The 17,880-nt window shown below is 37.9% G+C and overlaps 1 protein-coding gene across 9 annotated transcripts in view; it reads right to left on the reverse strand.

The window, feature by feature from the left end:
- LOC149319486 (dystrophin-like) overlaps positions 1 to 17,880 on the reverse strand; it is a 1,434,671-nt gene that overhangs the window by 329,479 nt on the left and 1,087,312 nt on the right. For all 9 annotated transcript variants that reach the window (XM_089511816.1, XM_089511819.1, XM_089511811.1 and 6 more), the window contains 2 exons: positions 14,752 to 14,963; positions 4,464 to 4,618 (listed from right to left, as the gene is read on the reverse strand). In XM_089511816.1, the coding sequence (XP_089367942.1) occupies positions 4,464 to 4,618; positions 14,752 to 14,963 (367 nt within the window). The remainder of the gene's footprint in view (positions 1 to 4,463; positions 4,619 to 14,751; positions 14,964 to 17,880) is intronic.

Raw genomic sequence — 17,880 nt, forward strand, 5'->3', positions numbered from 1 at the left:
CCTGATGCAATTAAACATTGCCTAGCTACTCACGACTGCTAATGGGATGAGTCCTGGAAGTTCATGAGCTAGGAGTATGAAACTACCTCTGAGATGGGACAAAGGCCCCAGTCCCCAAACATCCCTTTTGTTTTCCTCATGGTCATCTCAATCTTTTTATAACTTCATCTGGAATGCTGTTCGAAACTGCTTCACACTCCAGCCCACTGGCCATTCTCACTGGGCAATTGCATCTCATGATCTTGATCACTCTCCAGTGACAGTTGACCTCCAATAGGTACAAATTAACACTATCAAATTTTTAAGTGTTTGGTTACTGGGAAAGTAACCAAACAGCTGTGCTGCCCAGATAATGGGAGAAGCCCATTATCACACTGTTGTTGGGATATTTTAATATATAGGTAAGGAAATTTCTATTGTATATAGTCTATATCAAACACCTAGTGATCTTCTGTATGCTTATTGCCTAATGACACTGAAGCAAAACATGGAAGATAAATTTTTTTATATATGTATAATGGAAAACGTTGGTCAGAATTATTAAGATAATGCTTATGAAACACTTATAAGAATTGAAATGATCTATTTAAATTCAAAATATTAACAGCAAACAGCAAACTAGTTATCTCAGAACTATAGTTTTCTGTGAGTTTTCTGGGCTATGTGGCTGCATTCTGGAGATGCCAGCCACAAGTGCAGGCAAAACATCAGGAATAAACTCTTCCAAAATGTGGCCCCATAGCCCAGAAAACTCACAGAAAACCTGGACACCAGCCACGAGAGCCTTTGACTTCATATATCTCAGAATTGCCTGTCTGCCTGATAGCTGTATGAAACACTACTAACAGACTTAACACTGTTGTTTCAGGGATGCATATCTAAATCCCATCGAGTTCTCTTTCTTCCAGTATTAGTTACTGCAACCTTTATATTCCAGGATACTGGTGTCATGAAATATGTGCCTCTTAAGGGTCAAAACATGAGGGCAAGGGGATTTGAAGGAGTATAGCTTCAATCCCATTACCACACAGGGAAACAGAAGGCAAATTGCAAACCATGTTTGAGTATATTGATGCAAACCTATTTTATCTTTTCTATGTCCAAATCCTGTAAGCTCTTATGAAATCTGCTGACGTCAATCAGAAGCAGACAGAGAAAATATGTCACTTTACGTAACATGCACTCTTAAGAACTAAACATCTTAGTTCCTGCTACCATTTTCAATGCACAGACAGGGCAAAGTCAACAGTAAAGGGCAGCTGGCAAGCAGCTAGTTAGCAGTACAAACCTGACAATAATCATGGATATTAAAATCACACTGACTGAGGAACATTCTGCTAATGATAAGTAATTATGGTCTTAGTGAGTAAACTAAAGACTGTGGTCTGGAAGGTATTAAAGAACTGACCCTAAACCTCAGGGACAGGGAAATCTGTCAAAAGCAATTCATAATTTTGTGTCAATAATATACATACCATATTGTCATGTTAGGCTATGAATGCCTAGCAGCCAGCCAGAAATATAATGTTCCTTCAGTATAGCAGGAATTAAAGAAGTTAAAAGCCTTTAGAGGGGAAGAGGTTTTATACATGGGTTTAGCTAAGAGGTCAGCAGTTCGAGACCCAAGCACTGCATGACGGAGTGAGTTCCTGTCACTAGTCCCAGATTCTGGGATAAATAGGGACTACTTTGGTGCAAAGGTAACAGCGTTCGATGCAGTCATGCTGGCCACATGAACATGGAGTCATCTTTGACAATGCTAGCTCCCTTGGCTTAGTAACAGATATGTGCACCGCCTCTGACTGTCTTGACAAACATGACAAAATGACTTGACAAACATGACAAAGCGGAAACTGTTACTTTTATCTTTACCTACAAAATAACTGGAAATAAAGCAATGAAGGGAGGCTGGAATCCCCAATTTGTTTCAAAAATTCTCACCTGAAATTCTTTGCTCACTTTGTTTAAAGCATGTAACAATTTTATCCAGAAACATATGCAGTGTTTGTAAGCAATTTACCCATAATTTCAGAAGTGCAGACAAGAAAGTGGCTTTAAATTATTTCCCCTATAACAGCATTTTTGGATTTTATATGTTACAGCACGGGCTCTTCTGACCTTATTCATAAACTGCAATTAAAAACAATTTAAAACCACATTAATTTTGGATTTGATTAGAAGTTGTAAAATTCAGTGCTAGATACTAAACCAATTTAAGTGAACTCAACTTAATTTTTATGCATGACTTTGAATGTACAATATGAAACAATGAATTGGAGTTCTACAGCTTTAATAAAACTAATTTTATTCTATGTATTTCTGTATAGATTTTATAATGGGTGATTCACACTTCAGAAGAAAGCTCTAAAGTATCTATAAAAACTGACCAGAATCCAAATTGACCAAAGAAGGACTATTAAAAAACCTCATTTAAAAAAACCAAATAATAATGATTGGTTTTTTTTAATGGACACAAGAGTTTCTAGTCTTATGTGAATCATATTTTCATAAGACTGTCATTTTCAGACCTATGCAAAGGTATCTTGTAGTACCTTGAGGACTAATTTTGTGAAACATGTTGTAGCTTGAGCTTTCCTAGACTTGGTCTGCTTTGTCAGATGCATGTCCAAATCTATGAAAGCTTATGCTACAACATCCTTTGTACAGTTAGTACAGTCCATTATGAGCAGATTTGCACTTTCTTGGTGCTTAGGAAGGAGGTGATGGCAATAGCAATGAAATGTTGGTTGCCAGATATAAGGTGCCATTTTCTTCAATGCATGGTTGGGTGTACATTTGGTAATGCACTTGCATTTGTAAACAATAACTTGTGTCATAGGACTGGAAGTTGCCCAGCCCACCCCATCCAGAGCTTCAAGGAATCTGGAGCCATGTATTGGAACTTCTGGAGCCTCAGAAGTGATGTATTGGAGAAAATGACAGCTCAGAGCTGGCAATTATCTCTTCCTACCATCACCAGCACAGACCTTTCCCCTGCCACTGCTTTTAACTTTGCTGCTGCCATCTCCCCCACCTTCACAGGAGTTTAATTATGCTAGTTGTCATGGCCAGCCAAGAGCAGGTTTCGGAGGATGATGAGGAGGAGGATGGGGTTCCTCCAGTGCAAGAGGTAATTGAGGCTACACGAGGTGTTACTCCTGCTCTGCCAGAAGCCATCCCTGATCTCCCAGCCCCAGAGGAGGAGGCTCAGCCAGGTCCTAGTGCTGGTGGGATTCCTCTTGTGGTACAGCAGCCTAGTGGTGACTCTGGGGAGGAACCAGGCTTGGAGGTTCCCTCCTTTAGGCAGTGCAGGACTGAAAGTGCTGGCAGACGCAGGTCCAGGAGGATTGCTGAGAGACAATTGGCAAACAAGCCTCAGCTGGCACCGAGGAGGGAATCTCCTAATTAACCACCTGTGAGATGCTAACTCAGTGCCAGAGTTTATTGCATGATTCTTTGGTATGACTGCTGCCTGCACTCGCTCTGGAATGGACTGGACTATTGCTACCCTCTGGCTGACCTGACCCTGGACTGGACTGACTAGCGTGATCCCTGTTATCCTGGCTTTGGGTTTTGGTTTGCTCTTTCTCTCGCTCCCTGCAAGGTTTGTGGACTATTTCCAGCTGCATAGCTAATTACCTTGTTGAGCCATCCTTATTGGTGTATGTTTGTGTGTGCTGGCTGCAGTCCAGGACACTAGTAGAACCAAAATGTACTTTATATATATCATCTGAAAACTCACATTGTATAAAACAAATCACAGACGTAATCAATTGGCCTAAGGAGAATTTAAAGATAAGCTAATGTTATTCCATTAAATGTTGGGGTGTTGAGAAATATATAAATCTAGTGTTAAAAATTTGATAGTGTTGGGCTAAGCTGAAGAGAGCATTGCATGAGAAGGTCACAGCTGAAAAGACCCATGAAATATAACATGACAATATAAGAAATTTGGTTCATGGGTAGGAACTCAAAATGCTCACAGAAAAGTATTAAGTAGATAAAACTAATTAGGACAATGGATTGTGGTTAAGAACACATTCTAAACCAGAAACATTTCCACATCACAATACTGGAAAACATGTTAGCTAATATCCAAACTGTCATACACTTAGCACATAGGGCATTGTGTTTGCTAGGTCCAGACTATGCATAAAGATGGAATCCATCATAGCTGCACAACTATAGCTTTTGAACAACATGTTGGATAAGTAAAAGTGTACTTAAGAGACCACAAGAGAAGATATACTGCTATTTGTAGAACTGGAAAAGACACTGGAACTCTGCTGGTGCGGTTTTCTTCCACTTCCATTTAGAAAAATGATAACAGTTGGGGGACTGTTTTCCACATGATTCATTTTTAGCTTTCACGTTTATTATTTCCTGAATATTCTTAAATTGGTACAAATAAAAGTAATCCTACCATTTTATCAAGAGCAATAAAATGAGACATGGTATCCTACCTCTTATTAATAGTCGCCCAAGCATCATTAATGTTATTGGTCATCAGTTCTACTTTTCTGGTGTCATCAGTTGAATAATCCCGGAGCAGCTTAAGTGCCAAATCATTTGCCACATCCACATTTATATGCCATTGCCGTAGCTCTTTTGCAAATTGCTGGATAAAGAGAGGGGGGGGGGGGAAGTTCTGTGAAACTTGAAAGTGATCAAACAAAGTATGTAGAAAAACATTTCAAATATTTTTAAAGAAAAGGTATTATCTGTTCAATAATATATGAAACAATGTTTCTTGATAAACTACACATCTTATTACATAAATCTCCTAAGGAGCCAGTGTTCTTACTTTCTTCAGTGAAAGATGCATTCCTACACATGTGTCCCACTGGAAATGCAGTTTCCTCTTCTGCTGAATTCAAAGAAAAACCCGTAAAGTTGAAGGAGTTCCATTTATTGAATGAGAAAGTCAAAGCCCACTGAGAAAAAAGCTAATAAATACGAGGACCAAGGTACACATTACATATATAATTCATTTTACTGGACAGAGTGGTATTTTTTGTTTGCTTTGTTTCAACTTTTTTAGTTATTTACAGAAATATTACAAATTTTTTTACAGAAGACTGGTAAGTGAAAGGGGAAAAAAGGAAGTGCTGAAGCCTCTCCTCCCAGTTCTCTAAACTCAAACTACTTTTTCACTCACAGGAGAAACAATATTATTATAATAACATGTAGCTTTACCATAAGCCCTAAATGCCATTTAACAATAGCAGAGTGAAAATCTCCATACACACACTGGATTTTACCTTTTCCAAAAGCGGGTATAATAGTCATACAAGAAGTTGTACAACCTCTTGTTTTAATGGTAACACCTTGCACAATGACTTTCACAAGAAAATATATGATGGATACCACCCTTGAATTAAATACACAATTGCTTAGATTGAATCTTACACTAGTACGGTCACATAATTAGATGAAGAGATAAGCTTAAAATGCAGTGACATACTTAATACTTATTTTCCCTTAAAAACAAATGCATGATTTCAGTATTGAACATTCTAATTTATGTTTGTGATATATAAGAAGTCATGTATGAAGAGCAGAGTTAGCGAATAAAGTAAGATGTAACTACTGTACTTACATGTGGTATTTTTCCTTATTGTTTTTATTCATTAGATTATGTAATGAGTGCCACCTACTGGAATAATATTAAATATGCATACACAAAAATTTACAGTACTACTAAAAGTATAATGTATTAATATATACTTTCCTTAGTACATTAATATATATTTTCCTTAGTACTTTTTTTGAAATTTTTTTTTAAGTACAGGGAATCTTTTAACAATGGTTTTACAATATTGATCAAGCTGCTTTGCATAACATGCCAAGAAAAAGTGGAGTATAAATTAATAAACAAACTTTGTTTCTGTTCTAGAATATTCTAAACAGTTCTCTTCCATGTTTAGCAGAATCATGATCCTGGAATATTTCACATTACGTGGGAATTATGCTGTGAATAAAGAAATACTTTATTTACTTTATTTCTAATACTTTAGAAATAAAGTAACTACATGGATATAACAATAACATAGCAGTAATAATGATGCTGTTAATTCATTTTAGTAATTAACAGTGTTAAAGTATAATATGTAAAGCAAGATTAGATTCAGAGGAAAGAGGCGTGAAAATTGGACAAAGGAACATCAACAGTCTAAAATATGCAGATGATATCATACTACTAGCAGAAAATAGCAAAGACTATTGAAAAAAGTCAAGGTAGAAAGTGCAAAGGTAGGTTTATAAGTGAACAATAAGAAAAGCAATTATGACTACAGATGATTCACATAACTTTAAAACAGACAGTAAAGATATTGAAATACTTCATGTTTTCCATACCTTGGCTCAGTCATTATTCAGAGTGGAGACTGCAGCCAAGAAATCAGAAGAAGACTAGGGCCTGGTACAGACCGACATTTTGCGCTGGTCTGGGGCTGAAATTAGGATCATGTAAAGCTGGGCATCCACACACGCTGAGCTTTGCTATTGGTGCACAGGTGCAATAATTCTGCACGCTCGTCCATATGGGGCACACAACAATGACGTCTGCATGGCACAGCGACCAAACAGCACTGCACAGACATTACTGCTATACGCCAATGGCACCTGCCCGCACTGTAAAAAGAACCTGCTGGGAACGGATTCTTTTTAGGGCTCCTGGAGGCCATGGCGTTTGTCTGCTGCGGCCTCCATCCTGGGGCCATTTCCAATTTGTACTGCCCCTAGGACTTGGAAGGGATGAGGCTATGGGACTATGGGGACAATGAAGGAACTAGACAAGATCCTGAAGTATAAAGATGTATAAAGTATAAAGAAGGCAGCAGGAAAAGCAGAAGACCTTATTCTAGATGGATAAGGTCCTGAGTGTGTAAGGCATGTGCAGGACTGTAGGGTACAGGGTGACTTGGTCGTCTTCCATTCATATGGTCATTCTAAGTCAAAGTCTACCTGAAGGCAGTTAACAACAGCAATAAATAACAATGTGTGTGTATGTGTATGTGTGTGTAATGTTATTGACTGAGAGCACTGACAAAGAAATCTGCTAAAATTCTTGCGCTGGGTACTGTAAGTACTGTACCAATTTAAAACATCTACAAGAAAAGAGAAGTGCCATCCTTCTACTAAAACACTTTGCAAAATATTGATGTTCTCTTTCTTGAAAACTAGTTTTTATTTTCAGTTATCTTTGCAATGAAAATTGCTTTTGACTTAACAAACAGCATTGAATTGATGCTAACAAAGCACTTCTATCAATACTTATATTTTGAAATAGACATACATGAACAATGCAACATTCTTGTATGTTATGTTTAAGATAAGCTTTCAAATATAGATGATAATTCAAGCAATGTGGGTGCATAACATCCACATAATTAATTATGCTAATCAGAAAACCTTTATTTTATCTTACTTATGGCTGTAACAATTATGGAAATTTTGGTCACTGACATGGTCCAATTCTTGATGCTAAAAGAGAACCCACAGTGGGGTACCATCTTTTGCTCATCCTAAAAGATGCTTTAAATCTCCAAACAAACATTTTCTCTTCAAAGAAGGGGTAAAATATGACAGGATCAGCAAGTGTTTCATTGGTAGAATGCAAAGAAGTAATGACCTATACACTTCTATCCAGCAAATCTGTACTGTTTCTAGCCTCTGTGAATTGAAATGACCTTATATCCCCCTCTGAAGAAAACTATTTAATAGGCCTACTGACAATTCATTACAGGCCATTTAATAAGTGGTGCTTCTCACCATTAATTTCAGTACTTATATCTATTAAATTCCTGACATCACTAAACAACAATATCAGTTGTAACATAAAATGAGAAATAGGCATCTCTCACTCTCTCTCTCTCTTTGTCTCATTCCTGACGAAAAATATATAATCTTTTCAATGACTGTGAAGAGCTCCTTTCTTCAGTCTTCACTTCCCATTCTTTTGCAGTAAGATGGAGACCAAAGTGATGCAATGAGTGTTTTATCAGTCAGCCTATTAGAGTCCCATTATTTTCTGTCTTACATGACTTCATGTAATGAATTTTTATAATTAAACTAATGACATAGTTTTCCTCTTCTTTTTTTCCTCCTCTTATTTTCAGGTCCAATTTATCTCTAAAATAATTATGGTTCCTTTCTTTCTCTTTTTAAAAGTGTTTCATTACCTTAATTTCATTGTGACATATTTTAGAATAGCCTTCTTAGTTTATCTCTCTCATTGCTTAAACTTTCTGATATTGTTAAAAGCCCCATGGAATGACAAAATTGTGTGCCGCATTCTGCTCATATGTAATTAATTTTTCTTCAATAAAAACAGTTGCAGTAATTTTGTATGATTTAAAAAAGTAAGAAAATAAGGTAAAGCTTCACATCTATCTATCTATCTATCTATCTATCTATCTATCTATCTATCTTATATTCACTCTGTTCAATAATACAGGCATTGGGTGCCAAATACAGGGGACAGGGAAATGGTGTCACTAATTTAATACACCCCTCACCCACATTAATCTTAGAATTAGTTGTTTATATAATAAAAAGAAAACCATGCTAAATAGTACAAAGCTCCAGGGGCCCATTTTATTTCTAGAATGAAGTGAGTACACACTTAGGATGTTTTCTAATATTTGACTTGAACCAACATATGTCAACAGATATAGAAAACAAGACCATGACCATCAGATTGGAAACAATCAGTATACATTCCCATCCACAAAAAAGGAGACAAAAAAGACTACAGCAACTGTAGGATCATAGCACTAATCTCCCATGCAAGCAAAATTATGTTCAAAATCCTGCAACATAGGCTCCAACCAAGCAGGTCCAAGCAGGATTCAGGAAAGGAAGAGGCACTAGGGACCACATTTCAAATGTACAATGGCTAATGGAACACACCAAGTTATTCCAGAAGAAAACCAGCATGTGCTTTATAGACTATAACAAAGCCTTTGACTGTATAGATAATGAAAGGCTGTGGAATGCCCTTTAAGACATGGGAGTGCCAACACACCTGATAGTCTTAATGAGGAATCTGTACTCAGAAAAGGAGGCCACTGTCAGAACAGAACAAAGAAAAACAGAATGGTTCCCAATTGGCAAAGGGGTCAGACAAGGCTACGTTTTATCACCCTACCTATTCAACTTATATGCAGAACGTATTGTAAGAAAAGCAGGCTTGGACACAGAAGAAGGAGGAGTAAAAATAGGAGGAAGGAAGATCAATAATCTGAGAAATGCTGACAACACCATAATACTAGTAGAAATCCTCAGAGACCTCAAATAACTACTAAGGAAGATCAAAGAAGAAAGTGCAAAGGCAGGCTTACTACTGAACATAAAGAGACCAAAATAATAACCTATGGAGGACTTAAACATTTTCAAACTTGATAATGAGGAAACAGAAATAGTATAAGAGTTCTCATATCTGGGATCAAACATTGATAGGAAAGGGAATTGCAGTCAGGAAATCAGAAGAAGATTAAGAATGGGAAGGGTAGCTATGAAAGAACTAGAAAAGATCCTAAAATGCAAAGATATACAACTCAGCACAAAAGTTAGAATCATACAGGCCATTGTATTCCCTATAACCATGTATGGATGTGAAAGCTGGACAGTCAAGAAAGAAGATAGGAAGAAAATGAATTCATTTGAGATGTGGTGCTGGAGAAGAGTGCTGAGGATCCCATGGACAGCCAACAAGACAAACAAATGGATCCTACAGCAAATCAAGCCAGAAATCTCCCTGGAAGCCAAGATGACAAAACTTCGGCTGGTGTACTTTGGACACATCATGAGAAGGCATGAATCACTGGGAAAAAAACAATAATGCTAGGAAAGGTGAAGGAAAGTAGAAACAGAGGAAAGCCACATGCTAGATGGATGCAGTCTATTAAAGAGATCATGAATATAAGTTTGCAGGAGCTGGGCAGAACAATGTATAGAAGGTCTTGGAGATGTCTCATCCACAGGGTCGCCATGGGTCAAGATCGACATGAAAGCAGATAATAACAACAACAAACATATACAGCTTGAATATAAGTGTAGATACAGATTAAACTCCATTGTATTCAACTCCACTGTTCCACATTAAATCTGAGAGAGAGAGCCCTTTCACCCAAATGCTTACAAAACTGAAAGCACACCTCTCTACACCTTTCTCTATATTGAAAACTTCATTTTAAAATTCAGATTGGGAACAAAGCTGAGACAAAGGAGCTTATTGCAAAGTGACTTAGGGGCTACAGACAGCCCTGTAAGGGGCGACTCTATGGCACAATACAGATCGCAGAAAAGGGGCAGTCCGCAGCCGCCCCTTAACTTGCTGGGTTGGAGGCAGGTCAGCCTCACCGGCAGCCCCTGCGACTCCAACCCAGTGCTTTTCCAGGCAAAATGCCGCTTTCCCATGGCCTGGAAAAGGGGTGTCCTTGGGCCTTCAAGCCCCAGGACGCTCCAACTGCCGCAGACAGAGGAGAAAGGAGCCGCTCGGCCCCTTTCTCCCTTGAGCTGTTCCCACAGCCATTTGGTGGCTGTGGGAATGAGGTGCATGCCAGAAGGATCTCTGTTTCGGAGCTCCTTCTCGCACCGCAGTTTGGCTCCCATAAGTGGCCTGGGGTGGCACGAACACGTCACGCCTGCACCACGCTGATTGGATGCAGCATGCCCGTGATGTCATAATGGTGGTGCCTGTGTGCACAGGGTGCTGCCATTATGACACACTCTGAATGTGCTAGGGTTAGGGACCCGTAACCCTAGCACAGCACCAACACCGCATCGGGCCTCTGCCACCCCTGGAAGTGTTGGGTTGAGAATGTGGCAACCGCACGCCCCACCCCCAACCTGGTGTAAAAAGGAGCTCCTATTTGTGCCGTAAGTGCCCCAATGTGGCGTTATGATGTCTCTCATGTGCAGTGTCATTTGGGCACTGCACATGAGGCACGTCATCATGGTGTGTGCCATCTGGGGCCCAGGCTGTGCAAGTAGGGCTTTGAGCGTGTGAACGACCTGAGCCCTAGTTTGCCTGCAGGCTGCCACAAAGTGCCAGTCTGTACAGGCCCATACTGCTCCTGAATTTAATTCTAATTTGGGCTGTATCCTGGTCCTATCACATTGCTTTTGGATTGAAGTACAGCCCGGCTGCAGCCCATGTCCCTTAACATGCTTCTGAGGCCATTTTTCAAAGTCAGGAGCTTTCAGACTTTTGACTTAGCTACTAAGCATACATAGCCAATTCTTTTGTTCAACAGTGCTAAGCTAGGCAGAGATTTCTTCAAAACCTAAGCTTCAGTATTGACTGGTAGTAGGTCACTAAAATTGCATAGAATAGATGGAATCAAATTTGGTCTCAAGGATCATTCTTCTCTACCTCTGCAATAGGTTAAAATTTAGTGTATAGTTTAAAGCTAGTTTATTATTAAAATTAGTAATTTTAAACTTAGTTTAAAATTAGTGTATAGATGGTACAATGTTTCACAGCAGCTGAACCAAATAACCCCCCACCTGGCTGGAGATGTAAATAAGAGGCTGTCCAGATTGTCAGCTATTATTTCATGTTATGGTAGTGAATCCCAATATTAAGTATATACTGTTCAAAATAGTACTTAGTCCTATCTGTCCTCAATCTCCCATGATTCCTCCTCATTGATGCTATGGATTATGAGGTAGTCCACACGTAACAGTCATCCCTTTCCTTAAGCAGGACATTTTGTAGAAAAAGAGATGCCAGTGATACAGGTTTGTCTGGAAGTTCTCCCATCTAATTTCTGGAGTGTGGAAATTCTCCATTAGTTAATCCATAACTCAAGAAAAATGAACTTTACACTTGCTGAAGGATATTTCATTTATTCATTCTTTGCATTTTCCAGGACTCAACTCAGGCATATAAAGCAGATGGCAGGGCTGGACCCTGGTGAGTCCTGTCACAGATGAAGCCCTGAGGACTGGAAGGGGCAAATTGGTTTTAGTGTTAAGGAATTCTCTTAGCTTCTACTTTTTCTGTATGCCATCATAGACAGAGAAGATAGACAGCATCTGGCTCAGTGTAATTAAAAATGATAAAGTGAAAATAGTTCCCTGTGCATTGTAAATATATTAGGGGCTAATAGAAACTACTACTGCTAGATTTACTAAAGAATATATTAAGTAATTTCTTTTAGAGTCCTAGTTTATTGCCAGATCCTTACCTTTCTAGCTTACAATAGAAATCTGAATCAACTGAGTTCAGAATGATTTTTGAGTTCCTTTTGAATTTCACATATGTCTAGCTCATTCAAGCACAAAATTGGAAGTGCCCTCACATCTGAAAGGTTTTTATGCAGGAATTGACAATAAGAATCACAATGCAGACAAAAGGAGATTTCTCTTTTGCCATAAAAAAGAAGTTACCAATCTTGAACATTTTTTCCTTCAATTTAGAGGAATAAGAAAAGCAATAGCCGAACAACTACCAATTGGCCACTATGTGGAGAAAAGATGGATTAGAATAGTCTTGGATCTGATGCAATGTAGCACTTCTTATGTTCTTAACAATCTGTTTGACATTGCTTAGACATGTTATTAGCAAGAAATTACTCCACTGGGAAGTTAACTAGAGGTGAAGGAAAACAAATCGATATTCAATTATAAATCAAGATAGATTTCTTCTTCTTCTCCTCCCAGAATATGAGAACACAAGATGTACTGCTTATCATTCTTAAAATATGTAGCCAAGTTGGTTCCAGAGCAGAATAACAGAATCTGAAATGCTTTGATCTGGAGATGTAGACTGATCTGGAGATCTGGTCATTAAAAGAAAAAGCAGGACAAAGTCACATATGATGATAAAAGAAAAATGACAGGGTTGGGTGATGCAGAGGGAAAGGAGAGAGAAATTGATTTAGTTTATTGAAAGTTTGGTAAGGGTGTGAATTTCACTAGCCTTCTACAATCACAGTGTTTATGTGGAGAAATTGTGTAATATCATTGAAGCTATATAATCAGTTAGCTTCACACACACTACAACTCATTTCTGCATTAGTGCAGTCCTGGTGAATGATGGACAGTTGTTCATTGTTATCTGTGTTGGTCTCACTGAGCTGGTTAATTTTGTTTTATTTTATTGACTAGCCTAGCTTAATCTTTGTTTGCCTTCCTTGCTAACCTCTCTGTTTATGGAATCTATATCTGTTACAGACAGGAAAACTTATTTTCCCTGCTACCTGAATTGTCTGTTGTTTTTGTTGTTTTGTGCCTTCAAGTGCCTATGGTAACCTTAACATAAACGTATCACAGGGTTTTCTTGACAAGATTTGTTCAGAGGGGATTTACCTTTGCCTTCCTCTGAGACTGAGAGAGTGTGACTTGCCCAAGGTCAACCAATGGGTTTTTGTGATTGAAAGGGGATTCATACCCTGGTTTCCAGAGCTACTATTCAATGCTCAACCCATGCTGGCTCTTGTTATTGTTACTTGTTACTAAGTGGAAGATAAATGGTTTGAGTCATCACAGAAAAATCAGAGCATTGTCTGGGAGCACTATACGGAGGAAACGTGTCCCAAAATTGGTATCTGCCTTCATTGTAAAATGACAGACGAGCAGGGGACAAAACTCCTTACAGGATGTATAGTCTCTTCCAACATTTTAAGAGTCAGCATTAGCAATTTTGGTCAGGTTGGAGGCAGAAGAACAGTCCAAACAACCAGATGTAAGGTTAGACTGAAAAGGCAGGAACAAAAAAAAAAAAAAAAAAATTGTGATTTCAGCAGCAGCTTTCTCTCAAGAAGGCAACTGTAGAAGACATACTCTGTTTTCTCTAAAGATGCCAGCCACAGATGCTGGTGAAATGTCAGGAAGAAACTCTTTTAGAACATGGCCACATAGCCTGAAAAACCCACAAAAAACTATGGATGCTGACCATGAAAGCCTTCGACTTCACATGTAAAAGACATAGTTTAGGCAAAATTATGCTTTAGCTGACTAATTCTCTAGAAAAACAATGCCAGAGGAAAAGCAGCATGAAACTGGCTACCAAGAGTAAAGCAGCCAACAACATCTTTAAAAACAAAAGAAACCTGCTTTTGTTTATTTTTTTAAAAAAATTATTTGAAAAATGCTTTTGTTTATTTTGGAAAAACAGCTAATTCCAGATGAAGCCCCTGGGGCCACATGTCTGAAATTAGGCTATGTTAATATACAGATTTTATGTGGATGTGGGATTAAAAAAACCCCAATTTAATGCACTCTAAATTTTCCCCATGCAAATCAATGTACGAAGACTGGTAATCCAGATTACTGCATTTCAATTCAGTTTTGGAGTCCAGATTGGAAATTACTGTATCTGGATTGATCCAATCTGAAATGGACCAAGAACTAAATTTCCAAACCAGGTTTCAAAAGAAACTGGGGTTTTGTGCCCAGAACTAATAATTAGTTCTAACCTGACCACTGCCTCAATTTGGTGGCTATGCACGGACCATGTATGTTATCCAAGACACCTAGGAAAGCCCTTTACAAAACAATGGAGGTTTTATGGAAATTTTTCAGATTTATATTGTTTTTTGTATTTCATTGTTATGGACATCTAAGGATAAATACAGAAAATAAATAAATACTGTAACTTCATTTAATAAAAAAACTACAGTAAATGAGCAAATACTGAAACAGTTATACAAAATAAGCTATATTTTGTCAAGATGAATTTTATGTGAGAGAATAAATGTCAAAGATATGCATGTCTGTATTTTTTTTCTCAGATAGTACCTTAAGTTCAGCATTCTGTTTCTTCAGTCCTTCCACAGTATAAGAAATCTCCTTCCATGACTCAAGCTTTGCTTTGGCACATTCCAGAACTTGCTCAGCTTCTTGCCTGGCCTCCAACCATTGTGTTGAATCTTTTAGCATTTCATGTAGCTGCTGTCTTCGGTTCTGAAGGTGCCCCTGTACTTCATCCCACTGATTTTGTATCTTTTCAACTGGTGAGAAACAAAGGCAAAACCAAAATGTAAATCCTTACATGCAAAACTGCACAGCAGCAGCATATTCAATTTGAGTAGTTTGAGAACAAATTCAAAAGTCTGCTCTTGCATATATTGAAGACCAGAAGGTAAAACAAACAAATGCTTCATTCTAGTGTATTTTAAGAACCTATCTTGTATTATTTTTTTCACATCATAATAGTAGCAAGCTCAATAATCCACTGTTTTGAACTGTGTGTATGCATATGACATAGTAGTACAAAACACCATAAACAGTAGCCAATATCTAAACTGTACTAACTGCTTCTCCTAGTATCCTTAAGTGGGAATCCACATGGATTATCATAATAATAATAATAATAATAATAATAATAATAATAATATGCTTTATTTTTATACCGCTTTTCCGAGGTGATCAAAGCAGTTCACAGAATCATTTAAAACTTACTCATCATAAAAACAACCTCACAAAAACAAATAAAAATCAAACAACATGCAATGAAGACAAGCAAGATGGTGGTCGGGAGGAGGGCTTTACTTCTTTATTATATTATAATAAAATAATAAAATATAATAAAAATAATATATAATAAATATTATAAATTTGGATACATTGTGCAACATGACTAGTAATGCATACACTGCAGTTATATGAGCTATAATCAGCTATAGGTAGACAATCTACTCTCTGTTTAAGAGATCTGAAGGACTTTATTATTATCCTAAGAAATGGAGAATAATCAGAATGTATGAGTTCACAATTTTAACTGAAAAATTATGTAACACCACAAGTTCATCCATTTTGATTCATTACACAGAATTCATTGTGTGAAAAATCTTGAAAGTTTGCTGAACCAGAAAATTTTCAAAAACAAAACAAAAAACTACAAATAAATATATTACCCTTATTGTGGATAATTCTTCTAATCCCTTCTTATATCCCTTTAATACCTTTTTTCAAACCTATGATCACTAAATGTTTATAAATTGAATTTGTTTACAAAGCACTATGAAATTCATGGGGTTGCCTTAAGTTGGCAGGCAAACTAAAATGGTACATAATATTATGGTAAAAGGTAAAGGTTTTCCCTTAGGCATGACTGACTGGTCCTGTCAGACTGTACGGGGTGGTGCCCATCTCCATTACTAAGATGAGGGAGCCAGCGTTGTCAAAGACAACTCTGTGATCATGTAACCACCATGACTGAATGCAACACTGTTACCTTCTCACTGACGTGGTACCTATTTATCTGCTTGCACTTTTATATACTTTCAAACCGCTAGGTTGGTAGATAGTGGGGCTAATGATGGGAGCTCACCCCCTCACATGTAGCTTGGGTCTTGAACTGCTGATCTTCCAACCTTGTGGTCATCAGAATTGGCATTAAAAGGGATTTTTTCATGCGTACATATAGATTTCTTTCTGTCAGGTGCTTCCCTGCCTGTAGTGTGAAAAGGGAAACTCCAGCATAGATGAAGCTTCATATATATGACAAGATTCAGATATGCATTGGAGATACTGCCTTGTAATTTATTTGTACAATAGTATATACGTAACAGAACAACACAGCTATGTAGGATTTATAAAATGAAGGGCTGGAGCAGATGGGTGGGAAGAGGTGGTCCGAGTCTCCTCTGTCCAGAAGTGGATCAGGACTACACCGACTGTAGGGCCTGCTCCCAAAGCCTCACTGCCAGGAGCTGGATTATCCCAGCTCCTTTTTGCATGGCATTGGCATGGCTTCAGGCTGCTTTGGAGGTGTCTGTTGTTCGAATGCCACCCCTCCAAATTGGCCAGAATCCTCTTCATTTGGCCTATCTATTCTGGGCCAAAGACTAAAATTTGAATAGGTATTGGAAACATTATTTTGGGGCTGCAACTTCCAGAATGCTCCAACCTGGCCATGCATGTTGGAATATTCTCCAAATTGTAATCCAAATAATAAATACACACTCACTGTAAGGTGAGAATTTGTTTCCTCTTTATCTGTTCTTTTCTTTGCTTAACTCTTTTGTAAGAAAAGGGGATGGAAGAATGTTTTATTATGATTGTATCTGCTGTGCACCAAACAAAGGTATTTTGAGATACGTTCAGAATCTGTTCCAAACACAGAAGCCACACTTTCAGGGAATGGCAGAAATCTATGCTCAACAGTATGGTCAACATTATTATTATTATTTATTATTATTATTACACTTTATTTATATAGCACTGTAGATTTACAATATGGTCTAGATAATCTGAACAGGAATGGCTGCAGGCTATCTAAAGGAGAATATTCTCCAATATGAGAGGTTAGGCTTGAGATCTTTGTGGGTAGCTGTTCTTTTGCTACCTTCACAGGGACATTTTGTTAGACACTGTTTAGAGCCTTTTATGTGACTCTTCCCAGCTTTTGGAACTCTCTTCCTAGGGAGAGGCTGAGCATCTGTCTTGATGGCATGTGGAAATCTTTCTTTTAAAATATTCCAACAGTCGTCAGGGACCTAGCTCTTGGTGACGCACCACCCTGAAGGAGAATGAAATATATAAAAAGACTTATATATAACCATACTGTATTAACTCAGTATGTAGCCTGTTAACCATAGTGCCTGATTGTCCAAAGGCTTATAATCAAGCCTCGCAGTACAACTATATCATTAATTATGCTATACTTTATACAACCAAAGTTAAAGTAAGATGACAGGATGGAGGTAAGTCACATAAAGAAGAAAGAGGATCAAGGATCTGAAGAGATTCAAGACATTTCCTAACACTACTTATAAAGTGCATACAAAGAAAACAAGCACGATGTTGCAGTTTACATGATGATTCCTGGAACTGGAGACAAGCAGACAGAAATAGGTAGAGTACACACAGTAGCTATGATGTTCAGCTCAAAGGTAAGAGTAGTTTACAGGACTCATCTGTAGC

This window comes from Sceloporus occidentalis, unplaced genomic scaffold, assembly GCF_023333645.1.
Source record: "Sceloporus occidentalis isolate IW3139 unplaced genomic scaffold, rSceOcc1.0.p SCAF_2, whole genome shotgun sequence".
NCBI lineage: Eukaryota > Metazoa > Chordata > Lepidosauria > Squamata > Phrynosomatidae > Sceloporus > Sceloporus occidentalis.